At 44.3% G+C, this 27,178-nt stretch overlaps 1 protein-coding gene across 1 annotated transcript; it reads left to right on the forward strand.

Annotated features, from left to right (window-relative positions):
• LOC142585914 (cell adhesion molecule Dscam1-like) lies at positions 1-27,075 on the forward strand. The gene is made up of 15 exons (XM_075697005.1): positions 1-552; positions 2,845-3,129; positions 3,557-3,676; positions 4,660-4,827; positions 5,373-5,520; positions 5,665-5,813; positions 6,475-6,597; positions 6,828-6,992; positions 7,670-7,740; positions 9,252-9,486; positions 12,299-12,391; positions 17,822-18,007; positions 18,814-18,960; positions 19,811-19,965; positions 21,756-27,075. The coding sequence occupies exons 1-15, from the start codon at positions 441-443 to the stop codon at positions 21,891-21,893; spliced, it is 2,295 nt and encodes a 764-aa protein (XP_075553120.1). The 5' UTR covers positions 1-440; the 3' UTR covers positions 21,894-27,075.
• The last annotated feature ends 103 nt before the right edge of the window (positions 27,076-27,178 follow it).

The following is a 27,178-nucleotide window of genomic DNA, read 5'->3' on the forward strand; positions in this document are numbered from 1 at the left end:
TCACCGCGGCTGTGTTAAGCCAGAACAGAGCCGAGCCGAGCCAAGCAAGCCAAGCCAGAGGCCCCCCACCCCCCATCGAGGTGGATCGAAGTCCACCGAACCCGGAATGCCTCCGCGAGCAGCCAACCCAGCCCGCTCTTCCTCCTCCCTCTCGCGAAGCTTTTTCATCCCACCGCCTGTGAGTCACGCTTCCCCACAGGGCACGCCGGAGTTTGTGGGGGGGCTCCGCCAAAACAAGCCTACAGACGGGAGCAGCAGCAGTAGCATCAGTCTTGGAGGCGTCGTTCCCGCGAAAAGTAGGGAAGAGAAGGAAGCCGGGAAGGAAAGAAGGAAGTAGACGCATCCTCCGCTGCCGCTTCACAGCATCGCGCGCATCCTCGCTGGATGGTTTTGCGGGGTTGTGCTGCTCGTGTGTCGACGACGCCGCGGTCGTGTATGTCATGGGTGTGGTGGTGCGTGAACCCGCGCGGCCGGTGACAAGACGATCGGTAGTGCTGGTAACTACCATGCTGCTTCTCGCTGGTGGCCTGGGTGACATCTGCCATGCTTTGGGTGAGTCATTTCACCGACGCTGACGTCATCAAACAATATTATTTAGCCAGTGACGCTGCCACACCACATCTGTGTGATTCAGCTTCTATAGCATTCATTTCACCGTGACTTGCTTCTTAAAGGCCTGCTGGCCCAAGCATTTTGTCAAAAGAACATGGGTGGCACAATAGGTGTCGCAATGTGCTTCGTTTATTAAGAGGTAGTTAAAGAAAACACGACACTTGCCTTCTACTTTTAGTCCTACGCTTGCCAGAACTCATCGATATTAGACACATCGCAACTTAATACAACTTTGTAATATTACAGCCGAAAATGAAAAAGTATGTAAAACTTTCAACGAAGATGACCTTATCTTACTCTTTTTCACATCCATGTACTAACTGAAAGCGATTTTCTACCAGAAATCATGTAATAAGCGCTTAAATGCAGGGTTATTTTCATGCAGGCATTTGAGGTGAACATTATTATGTTCTTAAATTCTGAAATTATTATGTTGTATGCGTAGTATACTATTGGCAAAACCTAAGGGCAATGCGCTACCGGCAAATCTACCGATAGACTCCAAACGGCCAAGCCGACTGCGAACCGAGAGTCGCTGCTCGACAAACTAAAACGGGGCGCCATTTTTATCGATCCGTGGTCTCTGCAGCCGAAACGTCTATGTGAAATTATTTCCCTCTCGTTTTCATTTTATGTGTGTTCGCCCACGGCGAATTTTCTCTAACGGCGACAAACCCATAAATAATTTCTGATAATGCTTGAAAAACGTAAGCCGCCAACCTCAAACGAAGACCTGAGCTGCAGAAAATACAATTTAAAAAAGTGTGCATGCTTACTCATCGTTAAATGGCGACTCTGCAGCTTTTTCTACAATACCACAAAGGACGCTACATAATTGTGTCGATGGCTCATCGTCTTGCTTTATGCTAGATTTTATCGCATTGACATTACAAGTGAGATACTGATCTTCGTTGAGTGGACGCTGAAATCTGCATTACGTTAACATATAAATTTTAGGAGTAGACCTCGGACATTTAGAGCGATGGATGCATAAATGCCACAAACATTACACAAATATGTAATGCATTAATTCAGGTGGACACCATTACATAGACCCTCTGGCTCTCCCTCCCACCTCCCCCACAACAGATTAGGAGTTCCGCCACAAGAATTACAGCGGCGGACTTTCTCTTTCTTTCTTATCAATGCCATTCAAATGACCTAGAAGTGTAGGCTCTCAAAATCCCAAGAAAACGTCTAATCGCCTTTACTACACTGCTTCGTGAGCTTCGGTAACAATACTCAGTCCTTTCGGCAGTGGCACCGCCCAATTCCACGTATACTATACTAGTTCTCTTCCGTCTGTGCTTGCCGGCTGACCTTCTTTTTATTAGCTATCAATAATCAGAGGCGCCAAATTTGATCTTTTAAACAAGACCTCAACAGGTTGTCTCCCTACCGTACATCAAGAATGAAGAGAAAAATTGTAAGCCAAGTCATTTTCTGCAACACGTACATGCTTTGCATCCTGCTGAGGTACAATTATACAAAACAATATCTCTCGCTCGAAAAAGCTTGTCTGAACCAAAACTGCAATGAATTTACTTCCTAAAGCCCCCTGACTACAGCAGAGCCTTCGAACATGCGTTCAAAAGTTAGCGCACAGCCAGTTCCTTTCCAAAACAGAAATGCACCCGCCCTTTCTGTCGAGGCTCTGTAAAAAAGAAAAATAATATTGTGCTTAAAAATCATCCCTTAATTCTAATCAGTCACTCAACATCACAGAATGTGTAAGAGCAAGTTCAGCTAATGTTCATGCGTGTCACGGCCGACATTCGCTGCGTTGTGATCTTGTGCATGCGCATCGTCACTTTCCTTCTTTCTGCCTTACTTCTTTTTCCATATGACGACCACGAGTTGCACTAGCACTCTTCGAACTGCTATCCGCGTATTTCCATGGCCGTGGTCTGCAAGTTGTGTCAAGCGTGTAGCGCAATACTGGCATAAGCAAATACAATGCATAGAAGACATTATCCATTTTTATAGGCCTATTCTCTTAGCACCTGTACTTCTGCTCATGTTTTTATGCTCAGAATTCCTCCTTCGGGGCCTTTAAATTCGCTTGCAAGCGAACAAAGATGCTTCCGACGCCAAAGAGACTAAGTAGCACTGGTTGAAGGCTCGCTGCGATATGCCGAAATTTCCACTTTTGCTGTTGTAAAGGTTTTCTCTTCAACTACTTCACTCCACAACTTCAACGTCTGCTGGCGCTTCCCTGCCGTATCGTTGCAGAGGCTCCCGAGATGCACAAGATGTACGTGGACTCCAACCTGAAGCTTGGGGATGGTGTGGACCTAATGTGCTCTCTCAAAAGAGGTTCGGCACCGGTACACTTTGCCTGGTACCACAACGGCCGTGAAATACGCGCCGAGGACAAACTCGGGGACGTGGTCAGCCTCCAGGGGAAATCCATTCTCGTGGTGCGCGAAATCTCACGGGATCACATCGGCAACTACACCTGCTCCGTGCGCAACCCGGCCGGGTCGGACAGCTACACTGTCAAGCTCTACGTGGATGGTGAGGGCAACAGGACAACAAAACAAACACGTCTCTTATACAATGGTCTGCAAGACCGGTTCGAGAACAATAAGAGAACATAGGGAGGCGTCAGGTTGCAGTCCAAAAAAAAAGTATCCGAAAACAAATAAATGCTATGCATTAGACGACAAGAGTTTTGCTAACAATAAATGAAAATTATCAGGTAGGCTAATTCGCATTACTGCTATGTACACACCTGCCCCAATAGCACTGCGGTCGCAAGAAGTGTACGGCCGTGAGAAGGCTAACTGCAACTTCTCTATTTAATAAAAGCAAAATAATTTACTATTGGTTTTCTTAACTTTCTGCCCGACAATTTTATCTTCTGAATATTTGGAGGGCAGGGGAACCACGTTCATAATAAAATCCTCACGTTTCTTCGGCCTTGTCCGTTAATTTCTTTCAGTGAAACCCATTTGGACCAAAGAGCCAGAAGATGCGTCGGCTTCAACTGGCTCTAATATCGTCATTCACTGCAATGCCTTCGGTTATCCTGTTCCAAGGGTCGAGTGGAGCAAGGAGAGAGGTAAAAGATATTTACTCTTACATCAGCACTACCACAGTGTGCGCGTTTATATACATGCAAACTTCGGCTGTTTACATCACAGCAGCAAATTTAACAGTTCCATAGTGTTCCAGGTGTAATTCACATAACGGTGACATGAATAAGATACCTCGAAAGTAGGAAGACAAAGAGACAAACCCGACGAGAAAGGAATTCACTATAAGCTCAACGCTGAAAATAAATTTTTTCTTTCATATTTTTTTGCATTCGAAATTGCAAAATCACACCTTCCGCACCACATTAAGTTCACATCACACTATTCCTTATTAAATGACCGGATCCCAGGACAGAAAGCCCACCAAAGGGCTGACTATCCAAATCATTAAAAATAAACTCCTGCGACTAAACAATGTTCAATGAAAAAAAAACGAAGAAAAAGGATCCCAGCCAGCCTTCTTTAAAACACAAATCGTAGAGTTACTATAACCAACAATGGAGGAAAAGTTCACCATATTTCCCATGCATTGAAACCAGTAATCGCAAGGGCACCACCATGCTGCTACTTCGAGCAGGCGCGCAGACGCATACGACGAGACGCGATTCACACGAGACGCGCAATCACCGCTATCCCGAGCATCCCTCAGTGTGATGGGGCCATCTAGTTCAGGTACCTGCAAATACATCATTTCACGCACCGTAAATTATAGATCAAAATTCTGAAATAGCGATCGAATCATTCTGAAAAATATACGTAATGAACTTTACACAATCTCCCCAAGTATATGCGACCTGTATATGCTTGTTTTTGCCTTGTATTTCGAATACGCTTAGCGTTACAAAAATTGGAAGTAGGAACATGGCGGCGCCATTGCGGTTGCCACTTTTTCGCCCAGTTTTTCCTATACAGTCAGTATATGAACTCTAAGACACAAAAGGCGCTCTTTTCACAGAGAGTTTTAAGACGGGCCATTTCGTCAATCTCACATGTGCCTTTTCTCTCGCAGAGGACAGAGACTTCGAGCTTGTTCGCATGGGCGACAGATTCAACATGGCGCCAAACGGGAGTCTGCAGATCCGTTCGGTGAAAGCTGAAGATGGCGGCCACTACAGGTGTGATGTCAGCAACGGGCTCGGGAACGGAATTTCCAAAATCATAAGCGTCGCCATTAGCAGTAAGTGCGGTAGATGCTTTAACGTGGTTTGAATAGCCAAAGCGGCGCGGACATAAGTCAGAAGGAACTGATTGAGTCTAACGGAAGCACTTTCCCATGAGAAAGTACAAGCGTAGCGCAAGGCGGATATACATGCGGAAGCAGACTGGCGCCTTCTGTAACCTTTCGTGCCTTACTGCTATTAGTTAAGTGAAACAGTTAAACTGAAACCATAGCTTATATTTCGTTTGTGCAATCTGGTATCTCGGCTTTCTGTCAGCTTTCTGTAGGTTTTGATATATTCTGCTTTATAGCGATGTTATTAATGATTATGCCGTTCCCACTTGAAAGCTTCGATACAGGCTGGCCGGAATTTGTTAACTCAGAATGTCATCGATTTCAGTCGCATAAATTTGTGTCAAATACTTTTCTTCATGCTGCGATCGTTGTCTTATTTCCCCATAAACTGCTGCTACAATCTGCCCCCCAATTGAACTCACATAGCTGTAATAAAGTAACAGCCACTTATTCATGGATACACTGCTTCTTGTATTTATTTTTTTCAGCACCACCGAGAATTCTAGAACGGGTAGAAGAGACAACTGTTCGAAGGAGCCACAGTGTCCGGTTGAAATGCGAAGCAACTGGTGACCGTCCACTGGCAGTTCACTGGTTCAAGGACCAGAGGCCATACCAGGCGACGCTGCGGGAAGGGTAACATCACGTATACCATTCGCCGCGATCTTAAGTCACACCACTGCAGTGTGCACAACGTGCGACGTGACATTCGCTACGTTGGAGTAAATACCTACTCTTTGACTGAATAGCAGTGTTTGATCGATCGTGTTATTTCTGCAGGTTCGACATAATTGAGCGAAGCCTTCCAGGTGGCGTAATTTCTGAGCTCCTAATTCAGAACAGTTCGACGTCCGACACGGGTGCTTACGTCTGCAAGGTTTCCAACAAGTTCGGCAACGTGACTTCTCTCACGAAGCTCTACGTGCTAGGTATGCAGTGCTGCTAACCACAGGACTTACTTCTTGTCAACGAATTGTGAAGGAATAGTACTTGGTTCCACTGAACGCAGTGGCAGATGTAGCTTTCGATATAGCGTAATTGCTACCGGTCATGAGCAGTTGTAATAAAAATTCAAGGATTCTCGGCAACTACAGTGTCTGATGAAGCCTTGTATGCACGCTACTGACTCCAGTTTGTTTGGCCAGATACTCAACCTCCATCCTCACTTGCTCTACATCGGTCGTTCAGCGCAAGGCCAGACCTCAATTCTCCTATAGGGATGGCGTAGCTTTTGGAAATAAAACTGAGAGGCTAAGTGGCACCTGATGCTAAGTGGAATATAGTCACGTGACAGCGCCGCTCAAAGTATACGTGAAGGCGGCCACTAGAGTGGTGTCAGTTCGGCGACCATCGCCATTCCAATGCCATTTCTTGCAGAAATGCTGTCGCTTTCTCTCGCGATATCGTCAGCCTTCGGCAATATGACCCACTCTTTGCCGGCTAGCGAATGTAAACGTAAAAAGGCGAGTTTCGTCACACAACCGCTTCTGTTCGTGTGCTTCTTCAGTATTCTCACTTCCAAAGCATTATCGGAGTTATATTCGCTCGTATTTTCTAAACGCGATCCTATGTAACTTTTGTTTTCTCTAGAGCCACCATCGCCTCCTGTCAGCATCAAAATCTCGGACATCAGAAGCCGCACTGTCCGACTGACATGGCAAGCGCCCTACTCGGAGGTGTCCACGTTTCACGTACGCTTCTGGAAAGAGAATTGTAAGTTGCACATACTACGAGCAATTATAGATGACTTGCACAATTATTCATTGTTACATCACTCGGCAATGAGTTGACTCATTTCATGGGCACACTACGCTGCACATAACAACAAGACGCGGCAGCTTCACTGCAAGTAAACACGTTGGAGTTAACTATAGCGGCGCAGCAAATAAAGTTTTATCATTCCTCTAAAGCTCGTCAGCAAGCTTTTACACGGCAACGTGCAGCCCAAAGCAGGAAGCTGACGCTGATCACGGTGTCGGGATCGGAGACCTCCGTCTACCTCAGCGACCTTCTTCCCGGCACGTCCTACGGTGGCTACCTGCTGTCGGAAAACAGGGTCGGAATGAGTGCGCCGTCTACGTCGCTTCATTTCACCACGAGTGAAGAAGGTGAGGAGGAAAGTGGTGATGTCACGCGGTAATTATGTCTCGATCGCACGCGGGCGTATCTACTTTTGGAACAACCCCCCCCCCCCCCCCATGTATTAATCCGTTTACTTGCTCACTTCTTCGACAATATTGCAAGTTTTATGGAGAGACATTAATACATTATAACGAGTTCGGCTACAAGAAGAGCAAAATAAAGTGAGTGCGTTCTAACGTTGATGAACGCAGTAGATAACACAAGTGCATCGCGCTAAGTTGTAGATGTATAACTGTACAACTTAAGTTGTATAAACTAGACTATTAGCCTAACGGTTAAAATTTGTTTTTGTCATTGAACGTTATATAGTAGCTGCACAGGCTACACATCAGCTCATGGAGTGGTAGTGATTGCAGTGGCGTGGCTAAGAAGCTGAATAACACTGTTAGTACCTGAATAACCGATTCTCCCCCACTTCTCACACATTTAGCTCACGTTCAATGAATATATAACATTCTATTTACATCATTACAGCAGACCCCTTTCGTGATAAATAACGTGTACTTTTGTTACAAAGCCCTAGTGACAAAAGATCTGCCGCATTTACCATGTGCACTTTGAATACCCGTCAAGTCATTCTATGTATATGATTCTTTTCGACCGAGCTTAAGGAAGCCCTGCGCCCTTCTTTCTGCTGACACAGCTCCCACAGCCCCTCCTTTGGATATCCGGGTCGTCGGATTAGGAAGCACGCACGTCAAAATTGAGTGGAAGGTGAGCTTTACAGCCTCTTTGCTTTACGAACGATAGACAAGCAGATCTGCTATTCCTCCCATCCTCCTGCCACGATAACACCAACGTTTTTTAGGGCACTATCTGCGTTCTGTGCATATACATAAAGCGCGAAACGTTATCATTTTCCATCCGGCGCATTAGTCGATGGCAAACATGTCAATGATTTCCTTAACGCCTTACAGACGTGGAACACCGGTGACCTACCATAGTAATTACAAAGAAGAAAGGAATAGTAACACTAAGTATGAAAGCGCACCCGCTGGCGCAAGATTACTGTAACGTTCTTCTTTACATGCAGTATACAATCTGATGCGGTGGTCTCTTGCAGATTGCGTGACCGTTTTACGCTCGTGCTAAAGCTGTGCGAACAAATTGTGCTGCACTACTTCACTCTTTAAGCTATCTCGAATACTCTGGTAACGCAGTTAACTAAGTAAAACTAACTAAATGATGCGTGGAAGGGACAAGCGAAGAAACACGCACACAAAGAAAAAAAACTGGACAGCACAAGCACTGGACTTACAGCTGAAATTTATTGAAATGGTAGCCTCCGACACCGAACCAGCTGCGCATCTCGCCATCTGACCCAGAAAAAAAGCACAAGAACAAAGCATGCAGCGCTTTGTTTCCGTACAGACGACTCGCGCTATTCTGGCGCCATCTCATAGCTATCGTCACCGCAAAGCACGTCTTGAGCGGCACTACTTTTTTCTTCCCACGCTTTCGCCACATCCTTCTCCCCCCTTTCCTCCTCGCACTCTCTTCGCTATCGCCGCCTTTCATTTCCCGCTGCGCTCCGCGTTCGCTTTGATCCTTCACTGTGCTCGTTTGCTCGGTTATGATGGACAACGCCGACGCTCGCCGCAGGAACGGGCGCCTAAGGGCTGCGCTCTAAAAACAGGAACCATGAAACCATACTAACATCAGAGATGCACGCCAGCAATCTAAAAACGCGAATTTTTTTTTTTATCTGTGAGGAGGCGTGAGGAGTCACTTAGGCATGAACTTTTGTTCTGTTTGAACATGAACCAACCTGCCCAGCAAACAGCGTTACGAAATAAATGAAACTGCATCCTATGAAGCTCAGAACATAGCAGAAAGCTTGCGGATAGCCAGGAAAGCGCTGTGTTTCTCCAATGGACGAAAAATGTGCACAAATAACGTTACCAACGTGAGAGTGTGAAATTTTTGTCATGAGTCCTAGCGCACATAGACTGCGTGGAATAAATACCGTCTTTCAGAAAACAATAGTCGATGTGCGCTCTCCTGCAAAAGTAGCTACAAATAGAAAATGATACGGAGTGCATCTTAGGACCAGTGCGAAGGGAGGATCAGCTCTAAACTTCGTCCTGTATTTCCTTCCTCGTGACCTGTCCCTTCGCGCTGCATTCGACGCATTTCGAATCCACACTATTTCTCTCCTGTCGTACTTTATGTTAATATTATTACTGAGATACCTTTGCAAGCGTCATCGCCTTCCATCTACCAAGGCACCGCCAAAAGAGCACCAGAATGGCAAGATACAGGGTTACCACGTCGGACATCGCGCCTACGACTCCCCGATGCTGCCGTACACGTACCAGACCGTGACGGGCATTGACGCGACCCAAGCTGCCCTGCGTGCATTACGACCGAACACCCGCTACGCCGCAGTCGTGCAGACCTTCAACTCGGCCGGACCAAGCCCGTCATCTCATCAGCTGGACTTCACCACGCTCGAGGAAGGTACACATCTTGGTTTTCTTATAACCGTATTAAAGATTGGCCTGTTCCTTCGACTTTTCCACTGCTGCTGGTGTGGCTGTCATGCACGCCGCGTCGGAAAGTGGTAGAGCCATCTCCCGTTCCTTCCATATACATGGCAGGAGCGCGGCAGAGAGGAAAGGCGACGTGAAAAACTCGTTTGTACCTTTCCATCACGTCGTCACAATGCCCTCTGGAGCTCCCTGGGCACAGCCACAATAACTTCCTGACAGCTGCAGTTATGACCACCCTCAAAAAGTTTGCAGAAATTGCAGCGCTTACATTCGTACTAACGGGCAACAAATTATAGGGTAGGCTGATATAATAGTAGAGAATAAGTAGGGAGAGGAGGCATAGAATGGGTAGAACCGCCGCAGTCACAAAACGAACAAATAACAGCCTTGCCGCTCTTCACTCGCAGCTCGCATATACGGGGAGAGGACGGGAGAGAGAAAGGGCGACGCAAGAAGGCAAAAAAATAGACATGACTGCTAGACACGGCAGTAGTTGTTTAAAAACTGGATAAACCCTAATTCAATGTACGCTATGGAAGGTTTCTGAAAAATAAACACCATGCAAATTTGTCAAGCGGGCAACTGACGTAGAGCGTGCGGTGGCAAAGCTTCATTAAACACCACAGCGTCTATATGTAGGACACTATAGAAGCGGCCGCCCATTAATTCGACGCTTCTGTACCCGCCCTAGTACTTTGTGGCTATGATGTTGCAAGAGGTCGTGGGTTCGATTTCGAACGCGGAAGCCGCATGTCGACGGGGGTGAAATGCAAAAAAACACTCGTGTACTCAGATTTGGGTGTGGGTTAAAAAATTATAGATGTTCGAAATCAGATTGTGTGCTTGGCACGTAACGCCCCATAATTTTATTAAAGTGTAGCACTTAATTCTGTCATGATTCGTTGCGCCGTGTGAAGCTTTGACATTTATAACTTTCTAGCAGAACAAGGGCGCACAATACGCTTCAAACAAACACCTCTCGCTATGCGTTCTCTGTACTGCGTAGACAAATACAAGTGGTGCACGCAAGTAACGTTTAACATCAACTTAACACTCTAGTATAAAACTAAACACTGATGAACTTAAAGATTCGGTGTAAACATCACCGCCAATTTTCGTCAATCAACGCAAACAGCACAGAAGGCTTCGCTTATATCGATTCCCACAATACATGAAATCCGCATAATATTTTACATAGACAAAGCATTGTTCGTGCAGTACAAAACCTTACGAGTTGGCAAATACGTTTTTTTTTTATTAAGAGTGTGAACTATACCTCAATAATGTTATCGACAAGAAGGCCGGAAATATTTAGGGCATAAGCGTATACTGTCTTTACATTTTTTCTGCAACCCTAATGGTCCACCGGTTATCTAACCTACGCATTACATGGCCTGCCCAGCTCCATTTCTTTCTCTTAATCTCAATAACAATACCGGCCATCCCCGTCTGCACTCTGATCCACAACGCTCTCTTCCGGTCTCTTAACGTTACGCCCAAGATTCTTCGTTCCATCACTCTTTGCGCAGTCCTTAACTTGTTCTCAAGCTTCGTTGTCAGTCTCCAAGTTCCTGCCCCATATGTTAGCACTGGTGCAACGCACTAATTGTACACATTTCTTTTTAATGATAACGGTAAGCTTCCAGTCGGGATCTGACAATGTCTGCCGTATGCGCTCCAAACCATTTTTATTCTTCTGTAAATTTCCTTCTCATGATCAGGGTCCCCTGTGAGTAATTGTCTCTACAATGACCGAATTGGGCATTGGTTTTTCACCGAGGAACTAACGCTACAATGCTATAAATCTCTATTCTTCTTAAATGTTTTGTTTAGTGAGTAATGACGTTGCAGCAAAAAAGTGCTTATAACAAACAGCAGGACGCAATTTTTCAGCTGTGAAAATATTGCAGATCAAATCTTGATATTTATTACTTTATTATTTCGATATTTATTTTGATATTTATTGTTTTGATATTTATTACAGCTTGCTGCACGATACCATCATGAGATAAATTAAAAACTGCCATACAATCAAAACGTCTATCAATTCTTGAAGCACACGTCGGCACTAAAAAGCAGACGCCCAGTACGCAACCGAACGGCACACTAGCGTGTCTTCCCACAAGCATTGTAACTAGAAATTGCAGTGGAGTGACTTCGTGTGGCGGAAGCCAGGTGAACTTCATAATATTCAATGCTAGTCACGCGCGCTCTATTGCTTGCTCGGGAACGCCTTCGTAAAGTAATAAACCAAATGATGCAGAGACAAATACGCTGTGCTTATGGCTGACTGCAAAGTAATACAGAGGTTCTGGTAACCACAAACAATGACGTGGACTTGAAAACGTCGTTAAAGCAAATATTCATAAGCATTTTCATAGCTACCATTTTACCATGTTAGGAATTGTATTATATAGTATACCTTTACAAAGTTTGATGCTGTTTTCAGCAACAGCAACTTTATTCCTACCTGCATTCATTCAGTACGTCTACTAAAATTCTGCTGTACGTGTTGATCTCTTCTCCTTTCTTATTACCTTTTGAGATTCTTTGTTACCCTTTGCTGTGCTTTTTCTATCCCCTATACTATGAGGCAGGCAGGCTATGTTCTCCCGCAGGCAGTTGCCAGCCTGCATCTAAGGCTTTCAGCTGTACTTCGCTTGACATAATAACAGTAAACTACGTTAACTAAGCTGTTCATTCAAAATTATCTCTCTAACAATATCTATGTACGACACAAGCCTAACATATCTTTTTTCGATTGCACTATATTTCACCAGACCTCCCAGTGGCACCTGTCTTCAGCGTCAGCAGTGTCACATGCTGTTCTGCAACATTTACCATAAAGGAGAGGAAACGAAGGAGCTTAACACGTAAGCTGGTCGTTTTCTTTATGGTGCTTCAATTACAAGGATATCAATAATTATGAAGCATTCCGTAAAATAATTCTGCTTATTGTCCGGTTTTCTTTATGTATAACTGAAAAAAAAGCCTACAGTTATAACGAGAATTGAATTGCATGGTGGTATTGTTGCATGCTTTGAACGCAAGTTTTCTAGGTTTTGAGTAGGACAGCACGACTACTCATAAATACTATAATTGTAGGAACTGCGGCATTGCAAGCGGGCAGATAAGCGAAACAAATAAAATGTGATAGGTAACGCACCTCGGCACTGCGCGCACGTATCTAGCAGCTGCAGGAATAAGAAAGTAAGAATTCCTAGTCATCAGCCTTTCCGTGAGATCAAAAGTAATTTACCAATGGCGACCGACACAAGACTCCCGGATACATTTACTGATTAACAGAAGCTTCTAGCAGCTTTCTCGGGCTAATCCCAGTTGTACCGCGTGGACACAACGTAGCACTGGGCACGCTTTAGTCCGGTGTTTAAGAGAGCATTATCTAGCCTCGAATGCTGTTCAAACACAAACAAGACGGGGAACTGGTCTTGTTAGACAAATGCTAAACCGGCGTGTACAAATTTTGTTGCAGATTTGAAAAGAAAGCTCGAAATTATGCCCGCAGGTCCAAGTAAATTTCTATGGAAATAATGAAGTCTCACAAAAGTCGAATAACAGGAAAGCTCAAAGGGGTGTAGCAATTTTACAAGTCTACACAATTTTAACAAAAATATAAAGGCCATTCTGTAGCATTCGTTTATTAACTATTAAAGTGTACAGAGTGGACGTGTTAGTTTATGGAAGACGCGAATTTGTACGTTACATATAGGTTGACAGTTTTCTGAAATTCCTATTCAAGAAGGTGCGCTATTTAGAGTCAGGTATGCCGTATATATTTTTTTTCATGAGCTTCCTCTCGAAATCTTTGAAATAACTTACGTCATCCCGTCACAGCTGACACATATATGAATCACAGATGAAAGCTCACGTCTACCAAATATTTTCGCATGGCCTAGTACCAAACATTGCCCCTTTTCGCGACGCAATAATTTTTTTTTAACCACTCGCATCTCGTATTTTTTCTTTTACCTAGCCTTGTGCATACGTTGCTTTCTGATATTGTCGTTCTTTGGTGCAACGTCGTGCGATATGTATTCTTTTTAAAAGTCATCATCATCATCATCATCATCAGCCTAGTTGCGCCCACTGCAGGGCAATAGCCTCTCCCATACTTCTCCAACTACCCCGGTCATGGACTAATTGTGGCCATGTTGTCCCTGCAAACATCTTAATTTCATCCGCCCACCTAACTTTCTGCCGCCCCCTGCTACGCTTCCCTTCCCTTGGAATCCAGTCCGTAACCCTTAATGACCATCGGTTATCTTCCCTCCTCATTACATGTCCTGCCCATGCCCATTTCTTTTTCTTGATTTCAACTAAGATGTCGTTTACCCGCGTTTGTTTCCTCACCCAATCTGCTCTTTTCTTATCCCTTAACGTTACACCCATCATTCTTCTTTCCATAGCTCGTTGCGTCGTCCTCAATTTCAGCAGAACCCTTTTCGTAAGCCTCCAGGTTTCCGCCCCATATGTGAGTACTGGTAACACACAGCTGTTATACACTTTCCTTTTGAGGGATAGTGGCAACCTGCTGTTCATGATTTGAGAATGCCTGCCAAACGCACCCCAGCCCATTCTTATTCTTCTGGTTATTTCAGTCTCATGATCCGGATCCGTGGTCACTACCTGCCCTAAGTAGATGTATTCCCTTACCACTTCCAGTGCTTCGCTACCTATCGTAAACTGCTGTTCTCTTCCGAGACTGTTAAACAATACTTTAGTTTTCTGCAAATTAATTTGCAGACCCACCCTTCTGCTTTGCCTCTCCAGGTCAGTGAGCATGCATTGCAATTGGTCTCCTGAGTTACTAAGCAAGGCAATATCATCAGCGAATCGCAAGTTGCTAAGGTATTCTCCATCAACTTTTATCCCCAATTCTTCCCACTCCAGGCCTCTGAATACCTCCTGTAAACATGCTGTGAATAGCATTGGAGATATCGTATCTCCCTGTCTGACGCCTTTCTTTATAGGGATTTTGTTACTTTCTTTGTGGAGGACTACGGTGGCTGTGGAGCCGCTATAGATATCTTCCAGTATTTTTACATATGGCTCATCTACACCCTGATTCCGTAATGCCTCCATGACTGCTGAGGTTTCGACTGAATCAAACGCTTTCTCGTAATCAATTAAAGCTATATATAAGGGTTGGTTATATTCTGCACATTTCTCTATCACTTGATTGACAGTGGGAATATGGTCTATTGTTGAGTAGCCTTTACGGAATCCTGCCTGGTCCTTTGGTTGACAGAAGTCTAAGGTGTTCCTGATTCTATTTGCGATTACCTTAGTAAATACTTTGTAGGCAACGGACAGTAAGCTGATCGGTCTATAATTTTTCAAGTCTTTGGCGTCCCCTTTCTTATGGATTAGGATTATGTTAGCGTTCTTCCAAGATTCCGGTACGCTCGAGGTTATGAGGCATTGCGTATACAGGGTGGCCAGTTTCCTTTTTAAAAGAAACGCTTATTCCTTGGCTTCCACCAGCTTCGCAAAAATCTGTAACAGAACCTACGTCAGCCATTTTCGTCCCCACGGGCTTGAACCGCCATACTACTTCGGCTTGGCGCACTGCAAATACCCAGGCAAGTACACAAACTCTCATCAGACACTTAGATGCTGCGTTCACCTATGTTGAGTTAAAATCGGAGCGTTGTGCTTTATTCCGCGTCTTCTCTTTTCAACTAAAAAATATCAGCCCCTCGTTTCTTTTATATCGATTTATTTCATTGTTACAGCAAGCTGCGTGCAGTGTTTGAACTTCATTCCAACTCCCATAAAGCGCGGTCAAATCAGGCCACTCTCATACAAGGACAAGATGAACACAACGCAATTAATCGCAGAGTGTCCTGAAGTAGGTTGCTGGGAAAATAGCTCAAACGGCAGTCAACCATGCATGCGACGCCACGAGGTTTAGGACAAACACGGCACTATATCTGTCCATCCGAAGCTTTGTTCCATCCTTTGCCGTCGTACGTATCGATGATTTGCATATCACTGTCGGAAATTATGTTCTGTTCTGTTATGCACGGCTTGCTTTGGAGATATTGAGCTAGAGAGTCTCCGCTGCTCAATTTCTCAATGTTATAAAGCAACGAATAAATATATATCAATGATAAAACAAATAAAAAAATTGGATCATCCGCATATGTATACCAATCTGAGCAACTGATATATCGAAGCCAGTGGAGCTGTATGAGCGAGTTCTCACACCATTCAGAAGTACTATGGCTCTGTTTGCTGGCTCTTCTTATTGATGATTCATCACCGACGTGATCGTAGTGCCGCTTCCCACGTCCGATGCGCTGCTGGCTGCTCTTTCATTGGTATTTGATACCCCCGCCCTTCACCGCCTCACAAAAAACTCTCCTCAACAGCTGCAAAATGGCAATGAAATTGATAAAGGCCACGCCGCAAGCAGAATTCGCACTTGACGTCTATTCGTGCCGCAACAGATGTGCTTTGCAACCCGTCCATTGGTGCTATTTGGACGTCTCCTATCCACGCACTGACTTTCATGTATCTTCCGAGACAGATACCTACACGAGTTCAGTAACCCCTAACCTATCCTTGACGCGAAAATTAAATGTCGGTCCCGCAGGGTCGCACTGAATTATTCGAGCCATAACTTCTTCTTCCTTGCCATCGTCCACTTATTACGTACAGACACCCTCAAATAATGATGAAGTACAAGGCGCGTGGTATAGTATAAAATTCTGCCTCTGAAGAACTTAAAGGTCGTTAGTAAACAGCAGTCGTATTCAGGCAATGGCGACAAGTTCAAAATGTTACCGCTAAACATTGACGGCTTCACCTGAACAAAGCATATGCTAACACTAAAGAGAAAATGCTAGATTGTTATGCATTTATACAGGGTGTCCCACGTAACTTGAGCCAATCTTTAAAGATATGCAGATGCCACATAGTTGGAGCGAACCAAAGTAATGTTGTTGGCCGTCTCTTGTAGATACTCAGATTATTATTTTTTACATACCTCTTAATTAGATAAGCATTCCTAATTGATTGATCTGCTTAATTATTATAATTAGATGAAAAATGTCAATGAGAAAATTGCAGAGCATCATGAAAAACTTACGATACAGCTTTCTGCTCCTCAATACGTGCTACTCTCAAACAAAATTGCACCCTTTGGGTCGTATCTTGCAACACAATAATCGTCATCTGTCCTTTGTCCGCATTTCGTTTCTTTAACGCTGCGAGCCCGGTACTTCCAAGTCACGAACGGAACGCGCGTCATCGGCATAACAGACCATTCTCGACAGGAAAGTAGGGAGCGCTGCGTCTTCAAGAAAGGGAACGCAAGCAAGACAGATGACGATTGTTGTTGTGTGCCAAGATACGACCCATAGGGTGTACATTTGTTTAAGAGTGTACACAAAAATGTTTTCCGAGCGTAAAAGAAGCCCGCGAATACACGCAAAGTGCCTCGAGTGGTCATTCACATGGCAATTTTGCGTGTATTAGCGGGCTTCTTTCACGCTCGGAAAACACTTTTATGTAGCCCGTATTGAGCAGCAGAAAGCTGTATCGGGAGTTTCTCATGTTGTTCTACAATTTGCTCCATTAACACTTTTCATCGAATTTTATTTTTTAAGAAGTTGATTATAAGACTAATTATGTAATTAGGTGGAATTCAAAAGTAATCTGAGTATCTTTAAGCAACGGTAAACAACATTACCTTTGTTCTGTCCAGCTACGTGGCATTTGCATATATTTAAAGTTTGGCTGAAGTTACGTGGGAGGCCCTGTATAGTACCTCATTAGCGCAAGCAGGGTAGGCAACTCTTTATCGCCGCACCCTTTGGAAGGGGGATGGCAGTAGGTATCATTATCATCATTATTATCGTCGTCGTCGTCGTCGTCGTCGTATTTCATCACGACAGTATTGACCCCGTAAGCCTAGGGCTGTGTATAAGCCTTCCTGCCTGAAAGCGGGAAGTTATTTTCTACAGTAGTGTCCAGCCTTTCGGCCTGCTTCAGCCCCGCTTTAGTATAGAAAACGAGAATTCACGCGCCTTCGATTTCAAATGAGTTGTTTTCTTACGGCTTTGTGAAACGAAACAACCACTTCTAGACTTTGAGATCGTTCTTTTGAACATGTGTGTGCGTGCGCGCATTAGCTCCTTTCCTTCCTTTTTTGTCCGCTTTCTCCCTCTGCCCTGTGCACCGGGCTCAGCCTGGTTGACCTTCCTCGCTCATCACTTTTTCTGTCTTGCCCCTCTCTGCGCCACTAAGTTGCACGTGTGGTCCCCTTCAATGCGCAGAGTACGTGCTGGACTATCGGGAACGGGGCGGCTACTGGCGCTCCGTCTACTTTCCATCGCATACGCACACGCTCTCGCTGGACAGCCTGAGCAGAACGACGCCATACGAGGTGGTCCTCTCGGCATACAACATGTACGGCCGCGGCGATCCGTCAGATCCGGTGCTTTTCGAGACCACTGGAGAGCGTGAGTTTCAGCTTCACTAGAACAGCCCCGCTACATGCAAGTTGCCTTCAAAAAAGATATCCATAGGCTCAGAACGCAGCTAGTCGAATTATAACAGCTGGCGTTTTCGCTGGCTGCCTGAAAAAAAATCCAAGACAACGATTTCTCAATTGTATTCGCTTAACACAAGAAGCAGGTCCAGTGAGCGATAATTGGTTATTAGCGCTGAAAAAAATGAGGAAATATCGCCCTTGTAAAGAATTCCGTGCCAACTCGCGTAATTTAACATTATCTGAGCTAAATTAGAATTTGCTTTAAATAGCAAGAAAACAACACCTAAATGCAGTCATCGAGCTTGCTGTACACTATAAAAATATTAAGTGCACCGACAACGTCTTCGAAAGCCGGACCATGTCAGTGTGTTTCAGTCTAGACAGCTACGCTTTAAGCAGAGAAAAAGCACGACACATTTCACACATAATTTAGGTGTCAATATTTCCACCTTTCGCCACAGTGGAATTGGGTCTTCATAATGTGCACGTAACAGTCATAAGAAACTCACTCCAGAATGGTTACACTGAAGGAGTTATTGAGCAAACAAAAGAGATAAGTTCATTGATGTGCAAAAAAAGTGAGCTAAAGCTAAAGCACCACAAGTATCCGACTGCGTCCTTTAGTAGAGTTCAATGGATACTTCCGGAGAAATATATTTATGCTAACTTCGAACTATATTAACCTGTTCTTGCTGCATAACGAGCCTTTTCGAAAAAGAAAGATTCCTATTTTTCTAACGAATGGTGACAATTTCTTCATTGGCGCTACCGCAGAGCCCTTGCCGCAAAGGACGGATGAAGGCACCAGATACCTTCTGAACGCTCGAATCATTGGCCCTGTGATCGCATCGCTCTTAATAATCTTCACCTCAATAGCTGTGGCTTGGATCTTCTACAAGAAAATCACGTCCCCAGAAAAAGGTACGACACGTTCAAACTGAAGACAGAAAAGTAAATAACCAGCACTACAGGCCGCTAGGGACGGCTGCTTATCTATTTGCCTTTCAGTGAAGTGAATTCCAACACTGATATTAGTCTAGCGACGGAATAGCAGCCTGCTAACACGAATACAGACAAAGGAGACAGAGGAAAGGCACGTGCGTTCCTTCGCTACCCGCGGTCTTTGTTTGCGCTGTTCCCTTCTAAGTATACTTTACCAACAAGCCGAAATGTTAGCGTTTACCTTACTATTTGGCCGTCAGCTCATCTACTGACCCCCTCACCACATGTGATGCAGCTCGTATCAATTTTCTATTCAGCTATACACGCAACCACAAGTGTTTTAAAGCGACAACACTACACGGACCATTCAAGCGCGCTCGGAGCTGTGCGTTATGACAGAAAACGGACGGAAAAGATTGCGAAGTGCGTGGAGGCTAACAGGAAGAAAATAAGCCAAGGGGTGACGAGGGGTAACATGGCGGTAACATTGGATTACGTCACGGCGGCGCCGCATTACACCGGGCCACGCCGATTGCATCATCGGCGTCGCTCACTGTGTCATGCCGGGCGCGTTGCCCCAGTGCATCGCCCTCTCCGCTCGATGTGTACATGTGAGCGTGGGCTTCTGTATAATGCTCGCTTCATGACTCCCGTGCGCGCTTAGCTTTTGCGGATGAGGGTGTACGCTAGCGCTTCAGGACTTAGCGACAGCGCTGGTGAAGGACTGTAAGCGTTTGTGTGCTCGCGTTCGTCATTTTGGAATCCGCAAGCGCACGTCTTCTGCTCTGGGGGGAGAAAATGTGACCGTAGTCGTCGCCACCGTTTCCAGAGCACCCAATCATCTACCAAAGTGCGACCCTTCCCAAGCACATGTGGCCGGATCAGGAGTACGCGACCATCGCCAGGACCACCATTCGAAGGAGGGTGGAAGAGGCCTACGACGTCCCTTGGGACATGGAGGACGTCGTCGAATGCCCTCCTAAGGTTAATCTCGCACTTCGGTTCTCTAGTTACAGTCCTGTTCTGAGCTTTTGCTGTGTCATACGTTTTTTCTTTCAAATATCCAATGCTCTACACCTAAGAAACGGCTCATGCTCTTTGGCAGGGGCCGCAGCTCGGGCTTTCTAATGATTTGTATGTAATGCGGATACTTGATTTCCCAAGTATAAAAGACAAGTCGATATAAATAAAATGCACGACATATGCATTGCACTTCATCGTTATATGCTGACTAAAGGTCCTTTCAAACACTCCCTTGGGCAAATTACTTTGGTGAAGGCCTTGGAGAAATTATTCAAGGACAAAAACATGTATGAAAATTGTGACATTTTTCTGTTATTCCAGCTTATTTCCTAACATAAAGCGTTGTTTGTCGGATACTTAAAAACCCGAGACAAAGCCTAACGTGCGACAAACGTAATCGTAAGCCAACGAGGAGTAAAGCAAATAATGTTGGGAACGATTCGAAAGCATATACGGGGCGTGTTTTTTTTTTTAGATTATACAAAATATAAAATCGCCTGTGGCAGATAGTGTAATTGCAGTCCTTGAGCTGGATTACTCGAAGCGGCAGACTTTGCTTGCACGACAAATCGAAATGGATAATCAGATAATTACAGAAAACTTGCTAATTAAGCTTTAACGTAAATAAAGTGATTAATAGCTTTGGCACATATAGTAATTTACGAGTCGTATCCGGTGAGATTGCACGGCATATCCACTTAAAATGAATACTGAGGATGGCACCGATTTGAAGATATGCGCCATCGAACTTGCGGAAAAAAAATAAACATCCTTTTATGCAGTGAAAGACAGAAGTAACTGAGACGCCTATTTATCTTGTACCCAAGTTCGGGAATAAACACCTAGAAACTGGTGTCATCTTGAGAACCCGTTTCAAGTATATACGGCTTGCGAGCTCAGCGGCTACAATTCATAAGTTGCAATATGTGCCGTGAAGTAAGTAATTAAATAAACGATTACTAAATGCTTGTGCTTTAGTTGACCACTCATTTCGATTTCTCGTGCATGTAATACCCGCCTCTTTGAGCAATCCAGGTCTATGACGAGAATTGTGCTATTTACCACAGGCGACTTTTTTAAATTGCGTATGACAAAAAGATACAAGAAACGGTATAGGAACACAAAAGAACTAAGCTAGAGGTTCAGCATTACCTCATCATACTGGCGCAGTGCAGAGTTTTCCCATCTCGTGCTATGATATATTGGCTTGAGATTTCAGAGGCTAAAGAAATCATGATAAGCAAGCTTTAAGGACGGGGAAGCGATTACCAGATGTCTTATAGTAGTGACGGTGAAAAAACTCAGCAGCAAGATTGACAATAGCTTAACTAACTTTTATTGGGCGAACTAGTGCCCACAAAAGAAGGTGACATACAAAGCACAACGATAGCGGCGAACACAGTCGGCGATTGTCCATATCTGATCTGCCCGTCAAGCCCGCCGGCTTTTATACATGAGTAATCGAAGTTTCCAGAGTAATCGTTGTTCCTGCGTGTCTTCCAGAAAGTACTATACAATTGGCGTCGCGCATACGATCAGATTGCACAAGTTTCGGTGACAACACACAATAGATAGAACCATCGATAACATTCCAGTAAGTCCCAATCATGCAGGCGTGTGTTGCGCTAAGCAGTAACCTTAAGGTGTGTGATGTGGGTGAAATGCAGTCCCCGAGAAAAGGATGAGCAAGTACACGTGTCAATATCATGATGTCTAAAAATTAATTCCCTTGCACCTCAAACGCATTGCAGGTTGTGGAGGACTGCTATACGCTGCTCAAGAAGAAAGTGCCAGGCGAGCTGCAAAGAGTTCCTGCGGGCCATTTCCTGCTCGATGGTCCGTCCTGTTCTATGCCAGACGAGCCGCCCGTTGAAGAACTGGAAAAATGAACTTGCGTCTTTTCGTAATTTTGTGCTTGCCTATATCATCGCGAACAAATCACCCTCATTTGATTTTGTACGGATCACTCTTTTTAACATAGATGTCATGTCAGTCACATCTGGCTGAAGCATTGCCCAATAAATACTACATAAGTGAAGGATTAGTGATAGAGAATTATCAATGATAATTAACTACGGATATTGTGAAGTATGGACAGCGTCTCGTGATGCATTATCTAGTTTTTGTGATAGCAGGAGTGAATTTAACGTTAGTTTTTGGATGAATGATTGGAATGAATTCTAGTTTGAAGACTTTCCGCATAGGTTCAGCGTTATGGTGGCACTTGAGTTTTGCGGTAGCGTTCTCCTTTTAACAATCAAAAGCAGCAAGAAATGTAGCTATCTAAAGAAGGTAAGGAAGCAGAACACGCTTACCACTCAGAAGAGCGATACCATTACCTAAATATGGTGATTATGGTTTTGAAGTACAAGTTAATACGTCATATGTGTTCGCAACACTTTGGTGGTCCAAAATAACCACGAGACTTGGTTCCGATTATAATTTTGATGCATTTGCTTATGCGGTAGACACGGTGAGCACAGTTTACTGCGACAAGCAGTAGCATCTTAAGTGGCCGGCAAGGCAGTAGTACTAATCCTTAAAATTAGTATACAGCCTAGTCAGTTGTAATGACCGGTTAAATCGCGTGCTACGGCAGCGACTCTAAACCATGCTTGTCAAGGTATAAAACGCGGCAAACGGATCAGGGCAGTTTCGGTTTAGTAACCTCTGCTATCAGTGCTGACGTCATTAAGCGTTCAATAATAGGACTCGTTACTACTCATTCAAACAAGGTTACGAAATTCAAGTGGTGCACAGCACTGGGTACGCACTTGTACGATCGAAAATCCCTGTTCCAGGCAGATGTGACTGGGCCTGCAAACATCCATCGCGTTTTACTATGAGCGAAGGCTGGGGACGTGCAAGGAATACCTTTGAACGCTGCCGTGTAGTCAGTATTCTCGGGAATGTAGTGTTCGTCAATGTCTGGCAAAACACTTTGATATTTGAGAAGCGTATGTATATTGTAGTGTTTGGTCGAGTGCTCCAGTCCTTGAAGATTCCTTCGAACTCGGTGCTTTTAGCGCTTCGGCAAAAAATTTGCGCTGGAGCGCAGCCGACGAATGACGTTTGTCTGGTGCATTAATTTCTGGAACAACGCGAAGGTCGTGCTTCATTGTTGAGTGGCTCTTTTTTCTGTGGCTTTCTTGCTTCCCTCATGTCCCTCTTCATGTCCCTCATGAAACTGAATTTGACTTCGTTGTGCCGGTAAAAAACAAAGGTCAATGCGAGCCACCTGCATTGCAGTTAATAAGATGCAAAAACTTCTGCGCACCACTTAAGGACACTGAGAGCACAATTACAATTTGCACGATCTGAGGTGAGACGCTTATGCAACTAAACCTTTGCCTAACACGAAAGATGCAAAAATATTCAGGGCTTCCGCAGAATAAATGTTACAGTCTCATCTTTCAGGCTGCTATATAAGAACGGACTCGAATTTTTTCGCAGCTTTGCATGAAGCACCGGACTTTGTAATGCTTCTTTTAGAACGTAGAGTTAGCCTTTTATACGATGCGCAAACTGATCCCACATTCAAGTTATCTTTAGGCATTGAACTAGATATTTTCTACAGTGACCTCCTTGCTTCAATAATGTTTTGCAAACATATGAAAAGAAGAAGGTTCCTTGCAGCTTTTGCGAATGTTTCACTTCCTTGCATTTGTAACACATATATTAACATACTCGCGCGTGTATTTTTTCAGGCTAAAATAAAGGCAATGATCTAAACTTTGTTGACCATCTGCAGCAAACAAAGACAGTCCAAAGCCTCTTTAAACGCCGTTTTTTCAATACTATGAGCTCAAACTGTTATGAGGGCGTACTCGCGTTCTGAAACAAGTTTCATATTTCTCTTCTTAATTCTCTGGCTGTGCTGTAAGCATTTGACACATAGAGGCGTTTTAATCGCAGATAAATCACTTAGCTTAACTAGGGCTTATGGCTCAAGAAAAGTTATCTTGGAGGCTTACTTGTTGGCGTTTCTGCGTGCCGTAAATGAGAGACATAAAGCTATTCGAGCACAAAGAGATTACATAGCCTTATATAAAGCTTCAGATACTCGCAGAATGCTATTGCCGAGTGGTCAAGAAGGAACTGTGCTGTGCGCATAATAAATCGTCATCACGCATTCGTAAAATGACGCTGCGATTATTACAGCTGGAGCTTATTAAAGTCATGAGTCATATACATCATAAAGCATCAGTCAATGTGCACCCCTGGATCACTAAAGAACGTAAGGCTAGGCGAATAATGTGAAAATACTTAGCGAGTGCCGCGTTACAATGTTTTTTTTTTTTTCGTCAGTTTCATGTTTGTCTTATAACTACGTTCGGCAATACGAGAGAGGACATATTAATTGATGCCGCTCTTTTGTTTCTTTTACTCCTCTAAAATACTCCTTTTTGCACATTAATACCTTTCAGTGACCACGCATAGACAATTTCTAAGCGAAAAATAACGTATTTTTCGGTGCCTTAAACACTTACGTAAGCAAGTTGTGATTGATTTAGTTTAGAATTGAGCTTTGTCGAATAGCAAATGGTTTGCCTTGGGCAAGCTTATGAATACTATCCCTGCATGCGAAAAGCTGGAAACTAATTTTAGAGGCTTAATTAAAGCGGTTAGACGCAAGAACGATCGTCATTAGGGCTGGGTGAGAGGCTCCAATATCTTTAAATTCAATAAAAAAATTAGCATACATCTATGTATACATATAAAGAGTATGCACATCAATTTATGTAAATTCAATTATAAATGTAGGAAATAACAGCACAGTCATGCATTTGTGCGCACACATAAAGAGTATGCACATGTATGAACATTGGAAACACAAGTCTGTTCCGTTCAGCTTTTTATTTGATGCTCTTCGACACAAGCTCTGCAAACCCTCAGAAATATATGTTGATTCTGCGCAATTCGAGCAAAGTAGTGACTTGAGTGCAGCGTCACTTCAAAGACCCATTTCCTGTGATATTCCGCACCACATTTTGAAGCATGCTGTGGACTTCTGAACTGAAACACCATTACTAGCGCCAAAAAGACACCGGACGACAGCCAGAACCCACAGGAGAGAACGCTAGCTAACTGAATCCCAACAGTATGGACAATTGTCGCTACACATCGAGAAAGCGAATTAAGCATTGAATTTTATCTTGATGGTATCACAGATATTTACAATAACCATTGCAGGGTGTCTACCAAGTTGACATTTCCAAATTCTCTGAATTTTCAAGGTTTTCCCTGAGTGCCTTTGCAAAATTCCCTGAGTGACACAGAACTTTGTTTTATGTCAAGGTGCCATGTCGCCCGATGCTGTCACTCTCTCGTAAGCATGTTAAGGAGGAAGAATAAACTTTATTTGTACGAAGGAGCAGACGGTGGAGTCGTCCGAGGAAGGATAATAAGGATTAATGTTTATTTTATTAAAAAAGGAAACAGAAGGAAGGGGTTAGTAAAATGCACAGCGAATAAAATATCTTCGAAAAAAATAAGCCCCATTGCAAATAGAGTCGAACATTTTCAAATACGAATAAAAAGAGATGCATACAGACGCAAATATTTTCTAATATGAGCTATTGCAATGAACTGATAGTGAGCTCATTGGTATGAGGCCCGAACTTTGTCACAAGTGAGATTCTCTTTCAGCAGTTGGAAAGTCTTCCTCAACTGTCCTGACATACCCTCAGCCAGCGCACAAGCCCTCAGTGTTGCGTTTTACTGCTTTAAAGAGCTTATTTTGGTTGGGATGAGAGACACCTGCATCTCGGCGTCACTGAACACTTTGAAGGAGCTTGAGCTCAAAAAACAAAGAAGCGACGGCACACTTCCTTCCCCGTTCATTCTTCAATGCATCGGTCCTTTCTGTTCTCGTCTTCCTTCCGCCACACGTTCGCCCTACGGACCATTTGGAACATCCTCATGGTCAGCTGTAGAGTCAACGTCCGATTTTTCGGACTCCCTAGGGGCCACTAAACCACCCGAAAAATCGGGCAGTCCGAAAAAATGAATGCATGTCTTTTACTGCCCTGAAGGGCTCAAATCGCCCCGGGCACGCCCGAAAAAGCTGTGAAGGGCTGCCAGTACACTTATTAGGCATATCGGTACTCGTACTGTGACAGGAGACGGCGGGTGCACGCGTGTATAATAAGGAATACATACCGCGTCTCGTGACAATTGCCCCTTCACACTCTTAGTATGCTTCAGCTCAATACTTTGCATATGCTTCATTGCGTAACATTGCTATATTGAGGCGCAGCTGACTTTCAAAAACCGGCCTTATGCATTGCGTCGTATATTCGAAGTCAATCGAGCTTCGAAGTCAATCACGAAGATTACAAGGGCAGAGTCCGTGCCATTGCCAGCAGCGGCGAATTATTTCACAGAAAAAAAACACGGCACCGAACGACAAGCTTAATAGCAAACATCGACGCCGCTAGGTCTAGCGTTGCCATGGTGGTGGCTATGACTACCAGCGGATATGCATGCGAGAGCGCAGGTTCGAGGCGGCGAGATAACCAAAATGGCGTAGGTGGTGGCTTTGATTAATTCCGTTTCGTACCTAAGGTCACGGCAAAAAGTCCGGAAAATCGGACGGCGAAGGGCTCACGCGTCCGAAATTGCAAGCTTCGCTATACATTGACTCTATGGGGTACGTGGTGGTGCCGCGAAGCCGCCCTAATTATCCGGCATCTCCTAAAAATCAGGCCTCCGGAAAATCGGTTGTTCACTGTACACTGGCAACTCCTCCAGCTGACAACATGGCGACAAAGACGATTCCTTACGGTCCTTCTCTGTTACTCGAAGCCAGCATTAGCGCGACTTTCGTTCTCTTTCAATAAAATTACAGCTAATTTTGCCTAATAGAAGCACAAATTCCCTGAGTTTTCCCTCAGTATTTCCAAGCTATTCAAGATACCTGAGCATTCCCGGTTTTCCCGATTGGTAGATACCCTGCATTGAACTTTTATGTGACGCGAGACTCAGTGCACTTTTGAAAGATGTGAAATAATGAAATATTTGTGAAATAATGTGCTGCATTTATATGTGTCTGCATGTCAATAAAGAAGGGTATGGTACCGAATGATTGCCTTTGTACTATTTGGCATTCGCCATCACAAAAACGGCTCGTGCTGTTGGATTGTGGTTTTCGTTTATTTCTACGAAATACGCG

This window comes from Dermacentor variabilis, chromosome 6 (genome assembly GCF_050947875.1).
Source record: "Dermacentor variabilis isolate Ectoservices chromosome 6, ASM5094787v1, whole genome shotgun sequence".
Classification (NCBI taxonomy): domain Eukaryota; kingdom Metazoa; phylum Arthropoda; class Arachnida; order Ixodida; family Ixodidae; genus Dermacentor; species Dermacentor variabilis.

What these genes read in the sequence shown, in the direction of transcription:
- LOC142585914 (XM_075697005.1), top strand. Translation starts at nt 441, where the DNA reads ATGGGTGTGGTGGTGCGTGAACCCGCGCGGCCGGTGACAAGACGATCG. An exon ending in CTTCACCACGCTCGAGGAAG is followed by an intron (nt 9,487 to 12,298) that starts GTACACATCTTG and finishes ATATTTCACCAG; the next exon opens with ACCTCCCAGTGGCACCTGTC. An exon ending in TCGTCGAATGCCCTCCTAAG is followed by an intron (nt 19,966 to 21,755) that starts GTTAATCTCGCA and finishes AACGCATTGCAG; the next exon opens with GTTGTGGAGGACTGCTATAC.